The following is a 20,906-nucleotide window of genomic DNA, read 5'->3' as shown; positions in this document are numbered from 1 at the left end:
AATCAAGTTTCAAATCATAATTTCCAATCTTTGATCACAAAAGATTTAGCCAAGTTTTGTTAACCTAATATCCTCACATATATATTCTCAAGGATGGTAACCATTGGGGGGACGAAAATTGGAGGAAAAGGCTAGGGTTTGAAGTTTGCAAAAATCAAAGAAAGGGTGAAAAAATCGTGCCATTCTTTCCAGCCACATTCACACTATTCTAACTGCTCATTCGTTCTGCTGAAGATCCCAGGAAGTTGTTCCATTCAAATACCAAGGCCAAAGCACGTGAAACCATCCCTTCCAACATATCACGGTTTGCACATTTTTTACGATTCAAACTTCTCATGCATGTAACATGAATCGTTCTTTTGCATATATATGTTATACATGATGTTTGGATGCATTTAGAAGCATCTTTGTTGAGTTTGGACGCAGGAACCAACGTTTGCCATTGTTAGGGCAAGAATAACCATGTGCATCGTTTCCATAGTTCCAGGAGGTTTCCGACCAAACGAATTGCACCATTAAACTCGTGGCTCCCGGTTGAGGTAATCTGGGCGTTTCCTTCGCATACTTACCATGTTATTTTTGAGTTTTTGATGTTGCAGAAAAACACAGAAAAATCCGCAGGAAAACTTGTATGAGAATCCGCAGCAAACTCCATAAGTAAATGGAAGAAGATGGTGAATAGTAGGAGAGGACCTTGGACGATGCGTGGGGACGTGTTATTGGCCGGTCAACCTTTGCGTTCTCTCTCCTTCTGCGTGTCAGTGAACTATTGAGCGGTCAAAAGTCTCAGTTCCTCTCTCATCTTTCTATTGGCTTCATGCTGCATACGTGGGCCCAGGGTTGACCAGCTTTTGATTCGTTCCACTCAGCATTTGTTAGCATATTTGTTTTTTGTGATTTGATTGTAATTCAATCAACAATTCCAGCAGGGATGGTTACAGCGTGAATGAGTATTGCTAAAGGACCTGGGTTCGATCCCCATGGTCCTCACCTTCTGTATTATTTTGTGAATTAATTCTTTGCCAAGCCATGCAAGGGGATCCAATACTCATACGTCCATCAAGGCCCACGACGCACCTTCAATCGTGACCTTCAGATATTCTCAGCTTCAGATCCAACGCCCTGCAAGCTGAGGGTCCACCATAGGCGTCCGGAGCTCAAGCACACTTGATCACCAGCTAAGTGCCCTTATTTTTTTTATTTTTAATTATGTACATATTTTTATTTATTTATTTCTTCCTCCTATTCTTATTTAATTTATTTCATTTAAATATGTTTGTTTATATGACATTTTATCTTATTTAATCGAAACTCGATTTTTCTCATAACATTAAAGATATTTGTCTTTAACCATAAAATTATTTTTGTATATACTTTTAATCAATTAATTAATTAGGTAAAAAATTAATAATTAATGTTTAGGTTTGTTAACGTTGACTCATTTATAAATTCTAGAATCCTCAGGTAGGTGTTATCCACTAACGCATTTTTTAGCCTTATAAACCCTTTAGGTCACAATAAGTTTTCTTAATTAAAACTGTTAGGTTCAAGGGTAGGGTTTGTAAACTTTTTAGGGTTTTATAGATCTTTAATCAATTAAGGTTTGTAGATCATTCATACACTAAAAAATTTTCTTTTCTTTTGTAAAAATTATCAGGGTTACCCCAGTATCTTCCGACTACGCGCCATGCCAATCAAAAGATGATCAGAGTCAATCAAGGGTTCAAGGAAGATCAAGGCGCTTAAGGATTTTTACTAATTGTTGATCTCTCTTATTTTCTGCCTTTTAATTTCCCCCATCCCCGCAGGTGTTTATTGTAATAGCGTAGGAAATTTTATTTCTGCCTTTATTTTATTTGCGTGGTTAGTAATCCTAGGGAGTGCAAGCCTGCTAAATAACTTAGGTCATTAATTATAAGATAAATATCATCGAAGTTAACCACATGATTGTGCCACACACACACCTTTAGGGTAATCCCTCTTGTTGCCTTATACCGTTGCCTTAATTGTTGCCTGTTGCCTCTAAGTGTACTAAATAGTCAAGTCCCTCGATTCTGAGGATACCTAAAGCAAGGTTGCCTTAAAGAATAAAAATCATCTAATCCCTCGATGTTGCCTCGGAAAAATAAGATGATTGTCCTATTTGCTAAGGTATCCTCGCATGATGCCTAAAAAGATTAATGACTATTATATCCTTCCCTTAGGCTACCTGCCCTCTTTATGGCATGGGAGAGTCTTATGACGAACGATACTTTTTCGATGGCCCTTCAATATCCAATTGAAAGACTTCCTGCCCTCTTATGGTATGGATAGACCCTTTCGCCTGAGAAGCTAAAAGAACGAATTTTAAAACTTAGGGTAGTTTCTATTAATTGCTTGCTCTTTTTCAAATTCAAATTCAAATTCAAAATCTTTTTTTCCCACTAATTTTCAAATACTTTTCAAAAAGACTACGCTTATTTACAAGCTAAAGTTCTTCTTCAAAATCTTTTCCAAACGCACTTCAAACATTTCAAACAATTCAAAAGTGAGCTAAGCAATTAAGAGCCCATGGATAACCATGGATGCAAAGGGTGCCTTACACCTTCCCTTTGTATAACTTACCCCCCGAACTCAAAATCTTTCAAAGGTATTTTCCTGTTCTTTTAGCCTTTCCAATTGGATAAAATAAAAGTCGGTGGCGACTCTTGCTCACTGCAACATTGTTGCTTACATTTCAAATAAAGTCAGTTCACCGTATTACAGTATTCAATTTGAATGCCATCATTAGTGGTCATTAAGCCCTAATTCATCTGCTTAATTTGGAGAAAAGGCTTTGAACAAACAATTTTTTGCATCTTTGACTGCTTGACATAAAATGTCGCGTCTTCACAAATTATAACCAAGGAAACTAAGTTGAAATCTCAAAACCAAACCATGATAGGTATGACTTGCTTATATTTAATTGCTTCTTGATTAAACCTGCAAACACATAGTTCCACATTCTCCCCCTTTTTGATTATGACAACGCGTCTCTCAAGAAGGCGGTAAAAGAAACAAACAAACACACACACACACACACACACACATATATATATATATATATATATATATATATATATATATATATATATATATATATATATATATATATGCAAAATACTCTTTTTGGTCCTTTAACTATACTCCAATGTCCATTCTGGTCCCTTATCTTTAAAAAGTGTCAAAGTGGTCCTTTAATTGTTTAAAAAGGACCACGTTTGTCTTTTCCGTTAGCCCTGTTAGTCAAAGTCAATGGAATGGCGTATGTGGCATACATGTGGCAGACACGTGTGTATTTAAATTGCCATGTGGCTTATTTTGTGTGAAGAATAAAATAGAAATAAATAATAATAATAATAATAATAATAATAATAATAATAATAATATTAAGTATTAATAATAAAAAATAATAAAAATAATAATAATAATAATGATAATAGTAATAATGAATAATAACAATAATAAAAAAAATAATAATAAATAATAATAGTAATAATAAAAAAAATAATAATAAATAATAATAATAATAATAATTGTTAAATTGATTAATTAAATTAAAATTAAACCAGATTTATTAAATTGATTAAAACAATGGATATATTAATTAAATTAAAAATAATTAAACCAAGTTTGTAAAAGGTGAACAAACAGTTGGCATGCACTGTACTAAAATCGATTGTTTGTTCTTGAACATACTCGTCATTGGAATCTGGAAATTCCAGATTCAGATCTGGAGAAGATAGTCCTTGTAGCATATGCAACGCTCCTCCAAGAGAAAAAGTAAGAAAACTAAACAGAAAATCTGCAAAATCTTTCTCTCCTGTAGCAAACATAATCTTTCTATTTGATTTTTTAATTAGTAATTTCACAGCCACTTGCTTATTCTTTTTAGATGGTAAGCTATTTTCGTTACTAATCTCAGACTTGAATGTTTGGTTTAAATGGACAAATATTTGTTTCTTCTTGAAGCAAACGTAGACCTTTGATTAGAGCGTTAAAAATCACACAAAAATCATCGTTAATTATAAAATTCCAACAGCATGTGGTGGCTAGAGGTGGGGGATGAATATTCATGAGTTTTCTGGGTAGACAGCATGTGGTGGCTAGAGGTAGGGGATGAATATTCATGGGTTTTCTGGGTAGGGGTGATATGTTAGTTGCAGAGAGAGAGAGAAAGAGTGTGTGATTTAGAATGTAGAAAGAGTAATAATAATAATAATAATAATAATAATAATAATAATAATAATAATATGACTCAGCGCCATGTCAGATGCCAACATGAAAAAGTTGACGCCGTTTGCGAAAATTGGACGGAAAGAACTAACGTGGAGCTTTTTGAACAATTAAAGGACCATTTTGACACTTTTTAAAGATAAGGGACCAAAATGGACCTTAGGGTATAGTTAAGGGACCAAAAAAGGTATTTTGCATATATATATATATATATATATATATATATATAATTAGAGTGATTAAACTCACACTCAATTGAGTAGAGAGTATACTATACTCTCCTTGAGAGTATACTTCTCCCCCTTTGTCATAATAAAAAAGGCGGGCAAAAGATGCAAGATGCAAATTTAAATATGCAAACACATAGTCACATAGGCATTTAGAAAATGGAAATACAAGATTTTTATTCAATTTATATGAAATCTTAGTACAATAAGGGAATCGAAAAACGAAAGACAAACAACATCAATAACAATTAAGAAAATAACTAATTCATCTGATCATCATCATCATCCTTAGTAGACACCATTGGAGATAAGAGAGATGATTTCTCCAATTTCTTGATGACTTTACTGAGTTTTTAATGCATTGACCTTTGATATTGACGAATGTCATTGTTTATATTTGAAGAGGATGGAGGGATTTCATTGTTTTTATATTGTTGTCTTGCCTATTAGGCATCTGATACTGAGAAGCAACAACAGATATAGCATGGATTATTGTGGAAACAATCTTAGAGAACACAGTAGTTTGGACTTGAGGCTGATTTTGAACTTGAGACAGAAGAGGCGGAGGGACTTAATTCTGAGTCTGAGCATGGGCTTGAGCTTGGGCCTGAGATTGAGCTTGAGCATTGAGCAGAGTTTCTAACAGATCATTGAGGCGCTCCATTCTTGATCTTAAAGTGGCGACTTCTTCGCATAACTCTTTGTTTTCTTGTTCTAAACCTTCCATCTTCCTTCTATAGTTGGCTCTGGTGAGGTATTAATGAGACACTTTGATTGAACGAAGTAAACACTTAATGGGATTCTAAGAAAACTCTGGAATGCAAGATCAGAATGTAAATGATGCATGATATGCAATGCAAATTATTTATTCATTATTTGTGTTTCAAGGAACTTTAAGGTAATAAACACTTGCAAACATCACAAAAGGAACACGATTGAAACAGTTCCATAACTCATTTTATTAATAGAAGCAAGATTACAACCAAAGTACACATGTTCAATAATCCTTTCTAAAAATAAAGCTAGGTCCTAAGGCTTTGAAGAAGTCCCAATAGTAGTTTGTAGCATCTTCTTGAGCTTTCTAATCCTTGATTCATAATCTTTTTGTATATGAGTCTTCTCCTTGATCAATTTATCAATAATTCCTTTCCAAGAACAAGATGTAGCAGGAATGTTTGAATACTCATGAAGTGGTACAATGTTATAGGAAAATAAATCCTCTTGCACTCTTCTCTTCTTGTTAGCTTTCTCAATTGAAGCATCCTTCTAGTGAAGCTGGTCATCCTTTTGGAGAAGAAAGGCATCTGTCTGGATAAGTAACTCATCCTTTTCTTTCAAGTGTCTGAGTAATTCCATCTTCTCTACATCAAAAGCATGGAACTTCTTCTTCCAATCATCTATTTCAACCTTCAATTGATCACAAGCAGTATGAGGATCTTCCAAGTCTTCAGCAATATCACTAACATGATCAACATGAGTACTAGATGATGTGGGGAACAAAGGTCTCTCAAAGGCATAAGGCATCTTCAACTCCCTTGCTCTATCCTTCACCCACTTCACATATGGTTCCCTGACTACACAATCCTTCTTTGCAAGTTCTTCCCTACCCTTCCTATGAATGTTGTGCCAAGCATGCACAATCCTACCCTTCAATCATTGTTCATCCTTACCATTTATGAAATATAATTCTTCCACCAAGAGACTATTAAGTTTGTATTTCAAAGGATACCCCGTCTAACGTTTGGCTAAGATAGGGTTGTAATTGATTCCTCCTTGTGTACCAAGAAGTGGCACATTAGAGAACTCCCCACAACTATCAATAATCTTAGTGTAAAAGAAAATCTGAAAATACCAAGCAATATCATAGCTAATAAGAGACATAAGCCTTTGAAACATCTCAAAAATTCTTTTTTTCCCAAAAAATAGGAGACTGAGGTAGGTGAGAAATAAACCACCTAAACAACAAAGGTGCACAACACACAATAGTCCAATGATGATTCGAAGTCCTGAGTTGAATGGAATGATAAGTGTCACTTAACAGAGTTGGAACAAAGTTCCCAATAAAGAAAATCAGGATGGCGTTAACATCAATAAAATTGTTAATGTTAGGGAATAAAACAGATAAGTAAAGCAAGAATGTCTTCAAAAGCAGTCCTACTACCAGCATTTGCAAAATAAGTAGCTTTCTCCATCAAGAACTTAACAGTAAATCCCTTAATGCACCCTTTGATGATGAAGGTAGCCTCTATGTCAGATTTCTTCAAGTGTAAAGCACCAGCAAGCACTTGGGGCTTAGGGATCTCCTCCAAACCACTAAATGGAATCTTATCAGAAACAGGAACACCAACAAAGTAAGTGTACTCCTCCAAGGTGGGTAACAGTTGATAATCAGAAAATGTGAAGCATCGGTAGACTAGATCATAAAACTGAACTAAAGTATTAAGAAGTCCGTCTTCAACTTTGGTAGATAACAAGAACATCTCCTATAACACACCTTAGCATTTCTCAATTTCTCTTCCCCACAAAATCAATATACTTATAAGTGTTTTCTAATGCCATTAAACATCCTCAAATATTTTCTAATTCTTATAACAATGAATCTCTTTCTTTATCTCTCTAAGTTTTTCACTAGAATTCCACTTCTCTCAATTTCAGACCCAAAAAGGACTGAAAAACACCTTTTGTAAGTGTAATTGATTTAAAATATTTTATTTTTGAAAAAATTGCACAACCACTTTATATTTCTCGAGTATAATGTGTTTATGATTAAAAATTTTTTTGAGTTATGCACAATTATTTGAATAAATAATTGATTTAAAATTTGTCTATCAACCTATTTGAAGATGAATGAAAATTTAATTGACTAACAAACCATTTCAATCATAAGATACATTTGCTTGAAACTCTGTAAATTTCACTATGATGAATTCATATATTTTTAAAATGGTGGAGGATTAAGAAAGAAATTTCCAAAATCTAAAAGTGAAAAGTTATACCAGATCAATAATAGTAAAATGCATTTGATGTTGAGTTTTGATACATTGTATTCGAATGACAAAGATGTTTTCTTTTCCATATTTTTTCCTTTGAGTTTTGGGTATAACAATTCTTTTTAAAGATTAAATTGAATATTCCCTTTATTTCTTTCAATAAATAAACATACCCTTTAACAAAAAGTAGTATTCTCACTTATTAATTTTTTGGAGGGACACTTATTACCATTTTAAAATTCAAAAATTGTTTTCTTCAAATAAATAAAAACTGCAAAGTCAATAATATACGACTAAAAAAAATAGATTAGAGAAAATAGAACTATATATATAGTTTGTGGTATCCTTTTGTCTCTCTTTCTGATCTTTACGCAAAAACCTAAATTCTCCATCGCACCGCGCACAAAACCCTTCTCCAAATCCAATCGCCCGCGTTTTCTCTGAATCTTCAAGAATCACAGTAACTTCTCTAACCCTAACTTTCACTGTCACTCGTTTCTTCTCCACTCACCACAAACTTATTTATCTATTTTATGCAGTAGTTATTGTTTAGTTCAGTTTTATTTGAAGGCATTGGTAGTTACCGTGTTTAAGCTATGAAGCACTGACACGAGAAACACGACACCGATACTGATACGTAGACACTGATTGTTGATAGTGTTTACTAGATCACTAGTCTTCATGATTATAGTATTAATCGTTTAATTTTCGTATTTTTTAAATTTTTTTATGTTTTGATTTTAGTTTCTGTTGAGAATGATATTGATGAGTTGTTGTTTTTGTTGTTTTGATGGGTTTTGTAGTAATAGATATGTCTGGGGAACATTTTGGAGGTGAAGATGTTGGATATGTGCCTGAGGATATGGAATTTCCTCAAAACCATTTGGAAGAACACGAGGAAGGAGATGTGATTGATGACTCTGGGTTTCATCAACTGCAGCACGATGATGGTGATGGTGATGATGATGGTGGTGAGGATGGTGGTGAGGATGGTGATGATATTGATGGTGAACAGGTGGGAAGTTTGGGTGAGGAGGAGGAAATTGGTTTTCCTGAAAATCAGTTTGATGGTACCGACGTGGATGTGGAAAATTTTGCTGAAATTGCTGATGATATTGCCGATGATGTACTACAGGAGCATACTATTAAGGAGGAAATTGAAGATGGTGATGTGAATGAGAATTTTGGGTCACCGGAAAAGCAGGTGCTCCTGGAAGATTCGAAAGGGGTTGAAATAAAGAAGTGGCCTGGATGGCCTGGAGAGAATGTTTTCAGGATGTTGGTTGCTTCACAGAAGGTTGGAAGTATTATTGGTCGCAAAGGAGAGTTTATTAAGAAAATTACTGAAGAGACTAGGGCTCGAGTTAAAATTCTTGATGGACCTCCAGGAACCGCAGAAAGAGCAGTGAGTATACTTTTCAGTTTGTTTTTCTTATTCATGTAATGTAACTAGGGGTAATCTTGGATATTAAAGTGTATTATACATACTTGTTCTCCTATTTCGTTTGACTTATCAGTTATTTTGTTGAACACGGTTATGTTCCTGTTGCCCTAGCCATTAACTGATAAACTACGATTTCCATCAGCAAGAACTAGGTTAATGAAAATATAATAAAAGGAACAATCACTTCATGCTTATTATTAAACCCTATTGCTCTATCTTGTGGTAACTATTTACTGGATGAAGCAAACCTCTTATTTTATCAATTTGAAATTCAAACTTAATAGTTAATTTATGATAAAACACGGTAACCCAGATAAACACTAGGAGTATTGCTAAGGAGTAAGGAATTGCATATTATATAAAATGGAAACACTAATCAGTTATCAAGGAAGCGAAACTATCAAAATTACATTATATAGCTAAACACAAGAAGTAATAAGTAATTAAAAAGGTTAATATGTATAAAAAGAGATGTCTTTTATCGAGATAACAAAATGGATGTGTGCAGGTTGTCAGCAAATATGAATGAACAAAGTGGCTTCAAACTGAAGAGCCAAAGTTCAAGTTGCAGGGAAACAGCAATGAGCATGTACAACTGCTGAAATGTTGTTTCTGACTTAAGAATCAGAAATAGTTTGTGCAGCCTATGGTGGCAAGAAGCTTTCACTGTACCTGGTAACTTCAGAATTTGGTCGGTTGGTGTCTTGCCACACTCAAACTCTTTCCTACAAAACACACTTATAGTCACAAAGAAAAAGCTTCTAAAATTTGATCTACATATTATTAAGTACACTAAAACTCATTAAATCAGGAGGCTATGTCATTAAAATTTATTAATCTAAAATAAGTCCTGATCAATTCAATTACTTCACGGAGATCTATCATTGTTGAGTTACTTAAAAAATTATTATTAATTAAAAATTGTATTCATAAATAATTGACATAGTGAAAATAATTGCTAAATTGTGTAATTAGAGATGCATTATTCCAAAGAAATGGAAATACAGTTAAAGGAAAAATTAGATTAACCCATAAAAACAATTAAAGAAAATGTACAAGAGATGCACTGGTCCAAGGAAATGAAAATTAAGTGAAGAGGTATAACGAAGTTGTATAGATTTATTCTAGTGATGCAATAGTGTACTTAGTCTAGTGTGTGTCTTTGGAACAATTGAAATGAATCAATCATTGAGTTAAACATACAAAGTTAGATTTTCTGAAGTTTGTCTTTTTTGCTGTTTTATGAAAGACTACTATTTCCTACATGGTGTTTCTGAATTCTATTTCACACGTGCTTCTGAAAGGTAATGGTGTCTGCAAAAGAAGAGCCAGATTGCCCCATACCACCTGCTGTGGAGGGGTTGTTAAGGGTTCATAAACAAGTTTGCAATGTGGACCGTGATCCTGCTGATAGCGCATCAGGTGCAGGACGCCCAGGTGTTACAAGGCTTCTAGTGGCCGATACTCAAGCAGGAAGCTTGATTGGGAAGCAGGGGGCAACTATAAAAACCTTTCAAGATTCTACAGGTTGCAGTATACGCATTCTTGGTTCAGGTGTGTTTACTTGTATTATTAAACGTGGGGATATATTGCTCTAATACATTCACTGATGCTTGTTATCAGGATTACTACACCCACCATCTCAGATGCACTAGTTTTCTGACTACTATTCTTATTATGCCTTTAGAAACATGATTAATGAATTCGTAAGTGTGTGATTAATATTGTACCTGAATAACGTAATATGCAATATATACAACAGAACACCTGCCAATTTTCGCTCTGCGCGATGATAGTATTGTTGAGATACAAGGAGAGTCTGCTGGAGTTCACAAGGCTGTTGAACTTATTGCACTTCATTTACGCAAGTTCTTGGTTGACCGCAGCATAGTCGGAGTATTTGAAACACAGGTAAGATATTTCTTATTTCTGAACTTATTTTTTTTCAAAAGATAAAAGGCACGATGGGCAGCTTAAGATTAGATTGCTTGCTATTGGTGAATTGATGTCTTAAAACATAGGATATATTGAGGAACAGTTGATTGGGATAGGTTAGTGATAGGACTAGGGTGGACAGGAAAGCATTCTAGGCTATCTATCATTTCTTTTATTTTATGTACTCGGGATTGGGGGAAATTGTAATTTGTTTATTTTTGAGGTTATGTGGAGCATTTTTACACTTGTATATATTTTTTTATTTCTAATTATTCTTGCTTCCTCGCAAACTCAAACTGTAGATGCAACGGCCCGATGTTCGTGTTAACCACAATGTGCCACCACACCAACCTTGGGGGCCTCCTCAAAGGTTTTCTGCTCCTGGCGGTGGTGCACCTGCGTATCCACCCAATTCTCAATATATGCCACCACAACATAACTATGACAATTATTACCCACCTGCTGACCTGCTTCCCATTGACAAGCACATGCATCAAGGTCCACCATCTGCCTATGCAAGGGATGCCTCTTTGGAAATACATTCGTCCGGTGGGCAGCCACAACAATCTGGTGGAACTAAGGTATCTTCCTTTGCTCAGCTGATCATTGCAGAGTGTGACTTTGGTTTTGAAGTATTTTTATTTTTATCTTGACTTTTGTAATTTGTTTTCTATTGTATAGGTCACACAGCACATGCAAATCCCACTGTCCTTTGCAGATGCTGTTATTGGGGCATCAGGAGCAAATATTAGCTACATTCGCCGTGCTAGTGGAGCAAGTATTACTATTCAAGAGACCAGGGGTGTGCCAGGGGAGATGACTGTCGAGATAAGTGGTACTGCTTCACAAATACAGGCAGCCCAGCAGCTGGTTCAGGTATTTGATTTTGAGGCTGCTTTGAAATTTCTGATCTGGCTGTTATCTGTTTTATCATTATTGATTAATAGGCACCGACACCGGTTAAGGTTAATGTTAAATTTGCATTTTTGGTTTATTCTAAGCACGTATTTCGACACGGACACCGGGGCATGGCATGACATAGACACTCCTCCGACCGCTAATGTCTAAAACATAGGACATTAACACCACCACATATATGATAGTTTTTGACATTCATTCATCTATCTACTATTAAAAAAGTTTAAAATGTTTTAATCAAATTTCATGTCATTATCCCTTCATTGATCAATATTGCTACAACACATCTTTAACCCAATTAAATGTGTATGAGATATGTCTAAAAAATGTATAAGTTGTGTCGAAGTAAAGATATTTTTTTGAAACACTTGTGTGAATTGTCTGACATCGATTCAAAGAGTGTCGATGAAAAGAACTTTTTAAGAGGATCTTATATTTAGGGATGGAACCCAGAGGTAGTAGTTTTTCCAAGTACTTTTTAAATCATTTCTGTATAATAGCCTTAATTTTAAATGTCTATTGGGTAAAGTGAAAATGTTGTTATCAGTCTTTTGTACTCTTAAGGTTAATAAATGATTCTACTTTTATCCCTGTATGGATGGCCCTCTTCTGATTTTTGAGTCCCTTTTTACTAGATCCCTTTCAAATTTCAAGATGCATTAATTAGTTTATTTCACAAATTGCTCACAATCTACACGATGCAGAATTTCATGGCTGAAGCTGCAAATGCTGCTGCTGCGGCGGCACAAGATCATATGGGAGGATCAGTTAACCAAGGCTATAATTCCTATCCTACTAATGCTCCTGTTTATGCATCTCCGCCACCAGGTGCTGCAGGCCACGCGCCTTCGGCAGATTATGGCTCTGTATATGGCACCAACTATGGCTATTGAGAATATTACATTCAATTTTAGTTGAGGAGCCTTACGATTTTGTAAACAATTCGTTCCAATTTTATCCAGTTCTTGTATTGAGTTCTACTGCATTTTGTAGTATAACACTGGGATAGGGTCTCTAGAGAATATGATGATTTGGTAGTTTCTTAAAAAAAATATTTGTTAAATGTTACCTTGTCAGTTTTCTTAATGTTTCCAAATAGAATTTATCATGAGTCTTGAATTTAATGTCGTTAAAAATGATAAATATAACCATTCGTCATGATAAAGAATAAAATGCAATGCTTGGATGCTGGAGTTCTGTATAGGTGTATGAAATAATGATGAAACAGTATTCTCATAAACAGGTTAATCAAACAGTTTGTCATATAATGCCTCAGTATTAAATTTATTGAGGGAAAATTTTTCCCTCTATCTCCCTGGTTCGTGAGATTGGCCTCTGAAGTTGCATGAATAGATGATATCTGGTTCATAAAATAATAGTTTATCATATGAAAGTTGTCAAATGGTTTCTTATTATGAAGCACTTGTTACAAAAATTATGGATATTAAAAAAATGGTTGTCATGATAAACTTGGTAAAAGAATTGACTATTTACTAATTACGGGAGAGAAATGTAATTAATATTTTTAATAGCACTTTAAATGAGTATTTTTTTTAACATAATTATTAATGTAAGTTAAAAAATTCTAAAAAGTCAAGGAGTCTATCGTTTCCTTTTCTTTTTATCCAAATTATTTGAAAAAAATCATCAGATTAGCTTGTGTGCCATGCCGTCCATTACAGAGATCAAAGATGCTCTGTTTGATATGAATTCCTATACCTGCACCTGTTTGAATGCTGTGGCTCTTTTCTACCTGCATTGTTTGATTGTTGTGGCTCTTTCTTAACACCACTTTGTTACTAGTGTTTGGAGTGATCATTTCCTGATTAGTTTTGCAAACAACACTCTCATAGTGCTTAATTCTAAAGTTGACCAATAAGAGATTCTCACAAACTTTCGTCCTATTGTGATATATAAATTTGTGACCAAAATTGAGGTGAACTGTGAAATTTCTGTTAAATGATATCATCTCTCCTTGTTAGTCTAGTTTTAAGAAGGAATATTCATCACAATACCATTATAAAAATTTATTTGAAGAAAACCTATGACATCGAATTGGATTGTAACTCAATCTCTCCAGATTTAATTTTTTTTTAAAAATTAATTATTTTTTTTTAAAATTAATTAATTTAATTTATCATTGTATTTCTTTGTCGCTTTTTAAATTTTTATGGAATGGGAAAATCTAGATAACTTTGCTCCATCAAAGGGTATTTTTCAAGGGATTCATTTTCTCCTTCTCTTGTTATTTGTATGAATTGTTTATAGTGTCTATTATTGGTAATCATGTTAATACAAGATATTGAAAGCCTATGTATGCGGAAAGTGAGAGAGTGTCTCATCTCCTTTTTACATATGACTTTTTTTTTTTTTTAGATGTCACCATAGAGCAAACTTATAATATTAAGTACTGTCTAAATCAATTTTATTAAGCATCGAGACAAAAGATTAACTCTGAAAAAACTCAAATTTATTTTGCAACTAACACATATCCTCAACTTTGGCAAGAGATCATGCAATGTACATGGTTAATAAAAGCCTCTAGCTTGGAAAATATCTTGGAAGCAATCATTGTTATTCATAGTAGAAGCTCTATGAATAGATTTCAGCATACTACTGAGCATTGTTCAGAGGCGTCCGAGTGGTTGGAAACAACAATGTTTGAACTTGAATGAAAGAATTATGTTGAGTAAATTTGTATTAGTTTTATGCCTTATTTTCATATGTAGTATAACAATCTCTCTTATTCAATTTGGACTAAAATTATATGATTGTGGATACTTCTCTAACTGTTAAGGATTTCATTAATAGGGAAGGAAAACGAATTCTAGATTTGTTTCAAGGCTGACTTACTATTGAGATAGTAAGTCAAATTATTATTACACCTCTCATATTTTTGAAAACGGAACAGATAAGTTTTTTTTTTAATAAGTAAAGATGGTATTATAAAAAAGCACAAGAAGTGCTAACCAACAATTACAAGAAAGGAGAGTAAAGAAAAAAACTCCCCCAACCCCCTAACACACATCATCTAATACAAACATTCAGATTGACACACCAATCACCCCAAAAGATGGATTCTACCCCATTATAAGATGAAAGAAATCATTCCCAAGCAAAAAACTTAACCATACCTAAGGTGTCAATATCCCTCAAAGAAACACCCTCAAACACAATTGCATTTCTACAATTCCAAACTCCCCAACCAAAAGTCAAGCCAAATAACCAACTAGTATCAACCTTAAATTTGGTTTTACAAGACGAATCCAAAAGAGAAAGACGATTGAAAAAATTACCCAGAAAAAAGGTGTTACCCAATCCGATCCAATCACACATCTTGGTCCACCAAAGAGAAGTAGTCGGACAAGAAGCAAAAAGGTGATCCAAATCTTCCTCCTCCAACCCACAAAAAGGACAAAGAATCTCCGTAGAAGCTAACAAAATGTTTCGCTTAACTAAATTTACCTTTATTGGAAGTTTGTCAAGAAGAAGCTTCCAACCAAAAATTAAAAACTTACTAGGAATTTTGGTCTTCCAAAGGCGAGCCAAGGCATTCACAAGGTCGGCACTGAGACTAGCACCCCGAATCCGACCTTCCAACAACAATTCATAAGCCACCTTCACTGAATAACCAGAATAATGTTTCCATCAAATGTAAGAATCATCCAAATCATTTGTAGGCTTTCTTCCATCTAAAACCCGCATGAGATCCCCCCCACTACCACCTTCGCCTTCTTCTACAAAGAAATCGTCAAAATTAACTCGCCACTCCCACACACCCGAAATCCAAAAACCGTTGTCAACCACTTTAGATCCAAGAGCCTCCGCAAACCGGTAAAGAGACGGAAAACGGTCACAGAGAGGAGGTCCTCCCGCTAGCCATCTATCTAACCAAAAATCAATGTGCTCTCCGTTTCCCAACTTGCATATAATAGCAGATGGAAACCAATTCTCCAACTGACCACTTCCTCCCGAACCCACCGAGCAAAGATCTTTCCACCAAAGTGACGCCTTGTTTCTTTTGTGAGTCACATAATTGGAAAGCATAGCTCTCCTTATATCACCGTACCTGCAAGAAAAGTTGGTGTGAGGTGGAGTAGAGATGATAAATTTTCTACTAGTCATGCTTATAGATATATTTCTTCATTTCAGATTGTTAGTAATACTAATATTGGCCCGAACATCATTCTCAATCGGATTTATGTCTAATCTTCCAATGAGCGTCTAAATCCGATGGACAATAAATTTGGGTTGTTGATATTTAAGATTAGACATATTCACTAGTATTGTCGATTTAGAAATTGAATTAAGCTTAATTGTGATGGTATTTATAAGACATGTACTTTCATTGTTGGATGTGGAAGCTTACTTAGAGACTCATTATAAAATTGGGTGACTGGAGATGCACCTAAAATTGGTTTGTATGATGCGTTCACTGATGAAATGTGGGCAACGTTGCATGGCATCGACCTAGCTTGGCAAAGAGAGAATTACAAATTTAGTTATTGAGAGTGATTCTAAAATTTTGATAGATATGGCCAGTCCATACTTAGTCCAAGAATTAGAAAAATGACTCAAGAATTAACATATCAAGTTCAATCATACTTAGCATGAAAAAAATCATTGCACTGATTGATTTGTCATTTATAGTCTTAATCTAACAACAATTGTGAGATCTTCATTCTTTTCGTGTTCCTAATAAATGAACGGATGCTTATTTTAGTTGATATTATTGGAGTCTCACTTCCTAAACTTGTTAGGATCACTTGTTAGTTTTGTCTTCTTTAGGCCATTACACCCTCTTTTGTAAAAAAATAAAATAAAATATATTGAAAAAGAAAAGAAAAAGTGAAAAACATCTTATAATTAAGAATAAAAGGAATGGCTAACTTTAACTATTTAAAAAGTTGACCTTATTTTCTATTTTCTTAGTTTTTTTGAGAAATTTATTAAACTGACCTTATTTTCTATCTTCTCAAAGGTTATTTCAAATTAAATATCTTTGTTAATAATAGGGTTGAATCTAGTTGGGATTTGCATCCTCTCCTAATCCTCCCTCCTTTATCCCTTTTCATACATTTTTTGGGATAGTGAATAGAGCTGGCAAAACAGGTCGGGCCTACCGGGCCGGGCCGAAAAGCCCGAAAAAATAAAAGGCTTGGACAAGAAAATTAAGGCTCATTTATCATCCGGGCTTTTTTAGCCCGACCCGTTGAAGCTTGAACTCTAATCGGGCTAGCCCGACCGGGTTGCGGGTAGCCCGTTTGTTTTATAAAATTAATTAAAAAAATTATAAAAACTAATGTGTTACGTTGTCCATGTTTTTTTATAAAAATTAATACATATAATAAATTAATAAATATGTTAAAGGCTTAAATACCAATACATCCATTATCCACTCTAATATTCACTCATTTACGACTTAATTTGTTGAAATTGATACAAAGGTGTAATGAATCATAAATTTGAAACAACCATATAAATTGCAAGAATTTTGAATGAACATACTGTACTTTTGACTTATGCAGAATTTTGAATTAGTGATATAATTTTGCAAGGATTTTGAATGAACATACAAATCAGTGATATTGTAATTTTGAATTATGCAGAATTTTGCAACCATATTATTTAACATAAGTTAGATACTGTTCTGGACTGGGCCAAGATTCGGCCCAATCTACTTTCGGCCCACTTAATCTTAGAGGTCCAAACCTTCCCTGAGCCCATAAGGAGCAAACAGTGTCCGATTACTCGAGGACCCAACGACACTAGAGTAAGATACTTGGTGCTCAGCATGAGTGCTCCCAGCGAGCACCCCACCTGACGAGGACCTGCCTCCTCACCTGAACCCGAGCATGTCAAACCGCGCTCCCCGCGAGCACCTTCTCTGCCGAGGACCCTTCTCCTCGTAGGGTTCCTTCACATCCAACTCCCCGAATAATGCGGAGTCCACGTGGTCCCTAAAAGACCGCGTCTCCCTTAAACTTCGGAGTGGTTGACCAGGACATAGAGCACTCACGCTTCTCCAATATTTCCGTCTAGGAAACCTGGCAGTCTCCTAGTTGGGCCTGGAAATCCAGCCCAGTAGCGAGATCATGGCCCAGCGCTGGGGGCTATAAATACCCTCTTTCACTAGAGGGTCAGGTATTCATTCTCTTCTAACCTTTAGCTCGTACTTGCACTCCCTTGCTCGTTTTCTCACTTTAGCATCAGAGTACCTTGCAGGTACACCCCCCTTCACTTCTCAAAGATCCAGTTCCGAGCAGGCCTCGACGATCCGTCTGATCAGGTACGATCAGTGGCACCGTCTGTGGGAAACAAGCTTCTCCGTCTTTAACAAACAAAGATCAAAGCAAATTCATCATGCGATCATCATGGCCGGCAACAACAACAATACCAACCAAGCTCCCGACCCCTTCCATCTCGATCCCCTCATTCATGGTACCAAGGCTGACGGACAAAATCGACACCGAAGGGAGGGACAACAGTCCACTGCTGACGGGCCAGGGAGACCAAGGCACGAAGTCTCTCAACCCACCAGGAACGAACAAGCTCAAGTCCAAAATAACAGGAACGAGCAAACTTAAATCCAAAACAACGAAGCTGACTCCAAGGACGGGCGTCCCGCTTCCTCCTTCACTCATAACTCCCAGAGGCAAGAGACCCAGTATGAGGACAACCATGAGCAAGTCGACATCCCCGAGGATGCTGACCCCACGACCATCCTCCTGCTCGCGGCCCTCAAAAAAACCAACCTCCTCATTCAGCAACAGAGTGATTGAATTGGTAGGTTGGAAAGGAAGCGATAATCACGATCTCTCCCACAGAGGCGCTACCGATCACGCTCCTCCTTTTCCTCACGCTCCCCACCAAGGAGGCACTGCCGACGTTCTCCCTCATCTTCACGCTCTCCGCCCAAGAGGTATCGCTGCCGAGGATCCTACTCCCGCTCCCCTTGACGAAAGGACTTAAAAAACCAGAGACCTGAGGGAGCAGAAACTGGAAGCCTCTCCCCGAGAAAGGGCATTGGGGCCCCGCCAAAGCTGTTGTGAAGGGCCGCGAACATTCCCCTCCAGAGGGAAACCGCAAGGCTTCTGGAAAAACACAAGGCAAACCTCGGCGAAAGCACAGCAACCGCGGAAGACACTCAACCTCCCCCGGTCCAAGTGACGAGGAGGACTTCCGTAGCCCTTTATCGGAAGACATCCGAAGATCCCGTCTACCCCGGGGAATGGAGAAACCCCCAACTCTGGACCTCTACGACGGGACCACGGATCCTGACGACCACATCCGGAGCAATGAAGCCGTCATGGACTACCACGTGGTTCGAGGATCTATCAAATGTCGGATCTTTCCGACCACACTCAAGAAAGGAGCGATGACCTGGTACAGGAACCTTCCTCCCAACTCCATCCACTCTTGGTCATAACTCAAGAAATTTTTCTCGAACCACTTCACAGCCTCTCGCCGACAACCGAAGTCTGAAGCGACCCTCGAGGCCGTAATTCAAAGGGCCAACGAACCTCTCCGAGAATACCTCGACAGGTTCAACAAAGAGGTCGTTCAGGTGCAGACAACTGATCACATGAAGAGATATCTCCTGGAACGAGGACTCCTCCCCGGGAGCGACTTCAAGAAAGCTATCAAAATTGAGAAAGTACGCACCATGGACGCCCTCCTACTCAAAGCTCAAGCCTACATCGCCTACGAGGAAGGCGAAGCATCCGTGAAGAAAGGCTCGAGAGGCAACGACGCTACCCGTAGCTCAAGCCAAGACTATTCTCTTTCTCGCCGAGGCAACGAAAAGAGAAAAGATGACAGGCCCCGTGACACAAAGGAACAGAGAGGACCAGCTGGTCGGTTCAACGACTACACCCCGCTGATCACTTCACGCAAGCGCATTCTGACCAAGTGTAAAAACACAGAGTTCAAAAACTCTAACGTTCGGCCCCCGAAGCCAAATCCCACCAGACCGGGGACCGACAAGTCCAAATACTGCAAATACCACAAGAGTCATGGACACCTAATCGACGAGTGTATACACCTGAAAGACGCCATCGAGACTCTGATCAAAGAAGGTCGTCTCTCCAAGTATACGAAGAAAGGAGAGGCTTCCCGGCGAGATGGGCAAGGGACTTCTGACGGGGACAATTCACCAGATAACGGACCACTGCAGGTTTCCCTATCCGTCACCAGACCAGAAGACTTCATACCCTCGGTCGGGGTGACCTCCGCCCTGAGCCCATGGGAAGGATTTCCGACCGCCATGTTCATTTCTAACGGCGGAGATCCGGACTCTCTTACGATCAGCTCGGTAAAGAGGAAGTTTGACGAGCTCATCAGTGCCAACTCAGACCTCGGTCCAACCCTCCAGAAGTTCAAGGGAAAATCAGATCCGATAACTTTCTACCTCGAAGAACTCCCCGGCGGAGCCCCAAATGCCACGATCCCCCTGCTCGTCCAAGCAAGGATGGCTAACTTTGACGTCCGTCAGATCCTGATCGACGAGGGAAGTTCATTCAACATCATGTACTCCCATCTCTTCAAAAACCTCAAGCTGGACGACTCCCACCTTACTCCATACGTGGGCTCCGACCTCCAGGGCTTCAACGGAACCACCACCAAACCTTGGGGTTACGTCGAGCTCATCGTCACCTTCGGGGAAGGAGAGGCTTCGAAACAGGTCAAGACACGATTTCTGGTCATCGACTGCAAAACCCTCTACAACTGCATCATCGGACGACCCACTCTAGCCGAACTCACGGCCGTTCCCTCAACCGTGCACCTCAAGATGAAGTTCTACACGAAAAGGGGACGAGTAGCCACCATCAACGCCGACATCGAAGCGGCCAGAAGGATATTCAACGCGTCGATGAAGGGACTACAGCTGATCGCCCCTCCTTCTAGCACCAACAAGAAGCCACGGGCTGAAGACAAGCCAGCTCGGGAAGACCTGCAGCCACCGACCAATGTCAGCTCAATCGGCCTCGACGCCCGTTTTACAAAAGAAGAACTGAAGAACGGCAAAGAACCGCAACCGAGGACAGCCCACCCGGTCCGACCAATTCCGGACGGCGACTTCGAGCTCGTCCCGCTGGGCGACAACCCCAACAAGGCGGTGAAGATTGGCAAAGACAT

The 20,906-nt window shown here is 37.5% G+C and overlaps 2 protein-coding genes across 2 annotated transcripts; one reads left to right on the top strand and one right to left on the bottom strand.

Annotated features, from left to right (window-relative positions):
- Nucleotides 1–7,791: 7,791 nt before the first annotated feature.
- Nucleotides 7,792–12,879, top strand: LOC131641751 (flowering locus K homology domain-like). Its single transcript, XM_058912055.1, has 7 exons — nucleotides 7,792–7,931; nucleotides 8,275–8,876; nucleotides 10,220–10,469; nucleotides 10,678–10,826; nucleotides 11,153–11,431; nucleotides 11,532–11,726; nucleotides 12,473–12,879. Exons 2-7 carry the CDS (start codon nucleotides 8,283–8,285, stop codon nucleotides 12,659–12,661), a joined length of 1,656 nt encoding a protein of 551 aa, XP_058768038.1. The 5' UTR covers nucleotides 7,792–7,931; nucleotides 8,275–8,282; the 3' UTR covers nucleotides 12,662–12,879.
- A 1,994-nt stretch (nucleotides 12,880–14,873) lies between these two features.
- On the bottom strand, nucleotides 14,874–15,893 carry LOC131641756 (uncharacterized). Its single transcript, XM_058912060.1, has 2 exons — nucleotides 15,494–15,893; nucleotides 14,874–15,391 (listed from the first exon to the last, which is right to left on the bottom strand). Exons 1-2 carry the CDS (start codon nucleotides 15,891–15,893, stop codon nucleotides 14,874–14,876), a joined length of 918 nt encoding a protein of 305 aa, XP_058768043.1.
- Nucleotides 15,894–20,906: the final 5,013 nt, after the last annotated feature.

This window comes from Vicia villosa, unplaced genomic scaffold, assembly GCF_029867415.1.
Source record: "Vicia villosa cultivar HV-30 ecotype Madison, WI unplaced genomic scaffold, Vvil1.0 ctg.004014F_1_1, whole genome shotgun sequence".
Lineage (NCBI taxonomy): Eukaryota > Viridiplantae > Streptophyta > Magnoliopsida > Fabales > Fabaceae > Vicia > Vicia villosa.
Note: the sequence above shows the minus strand (reverse complement) of the source record. Positions and strands in the feature narration are given on the sequence as shown.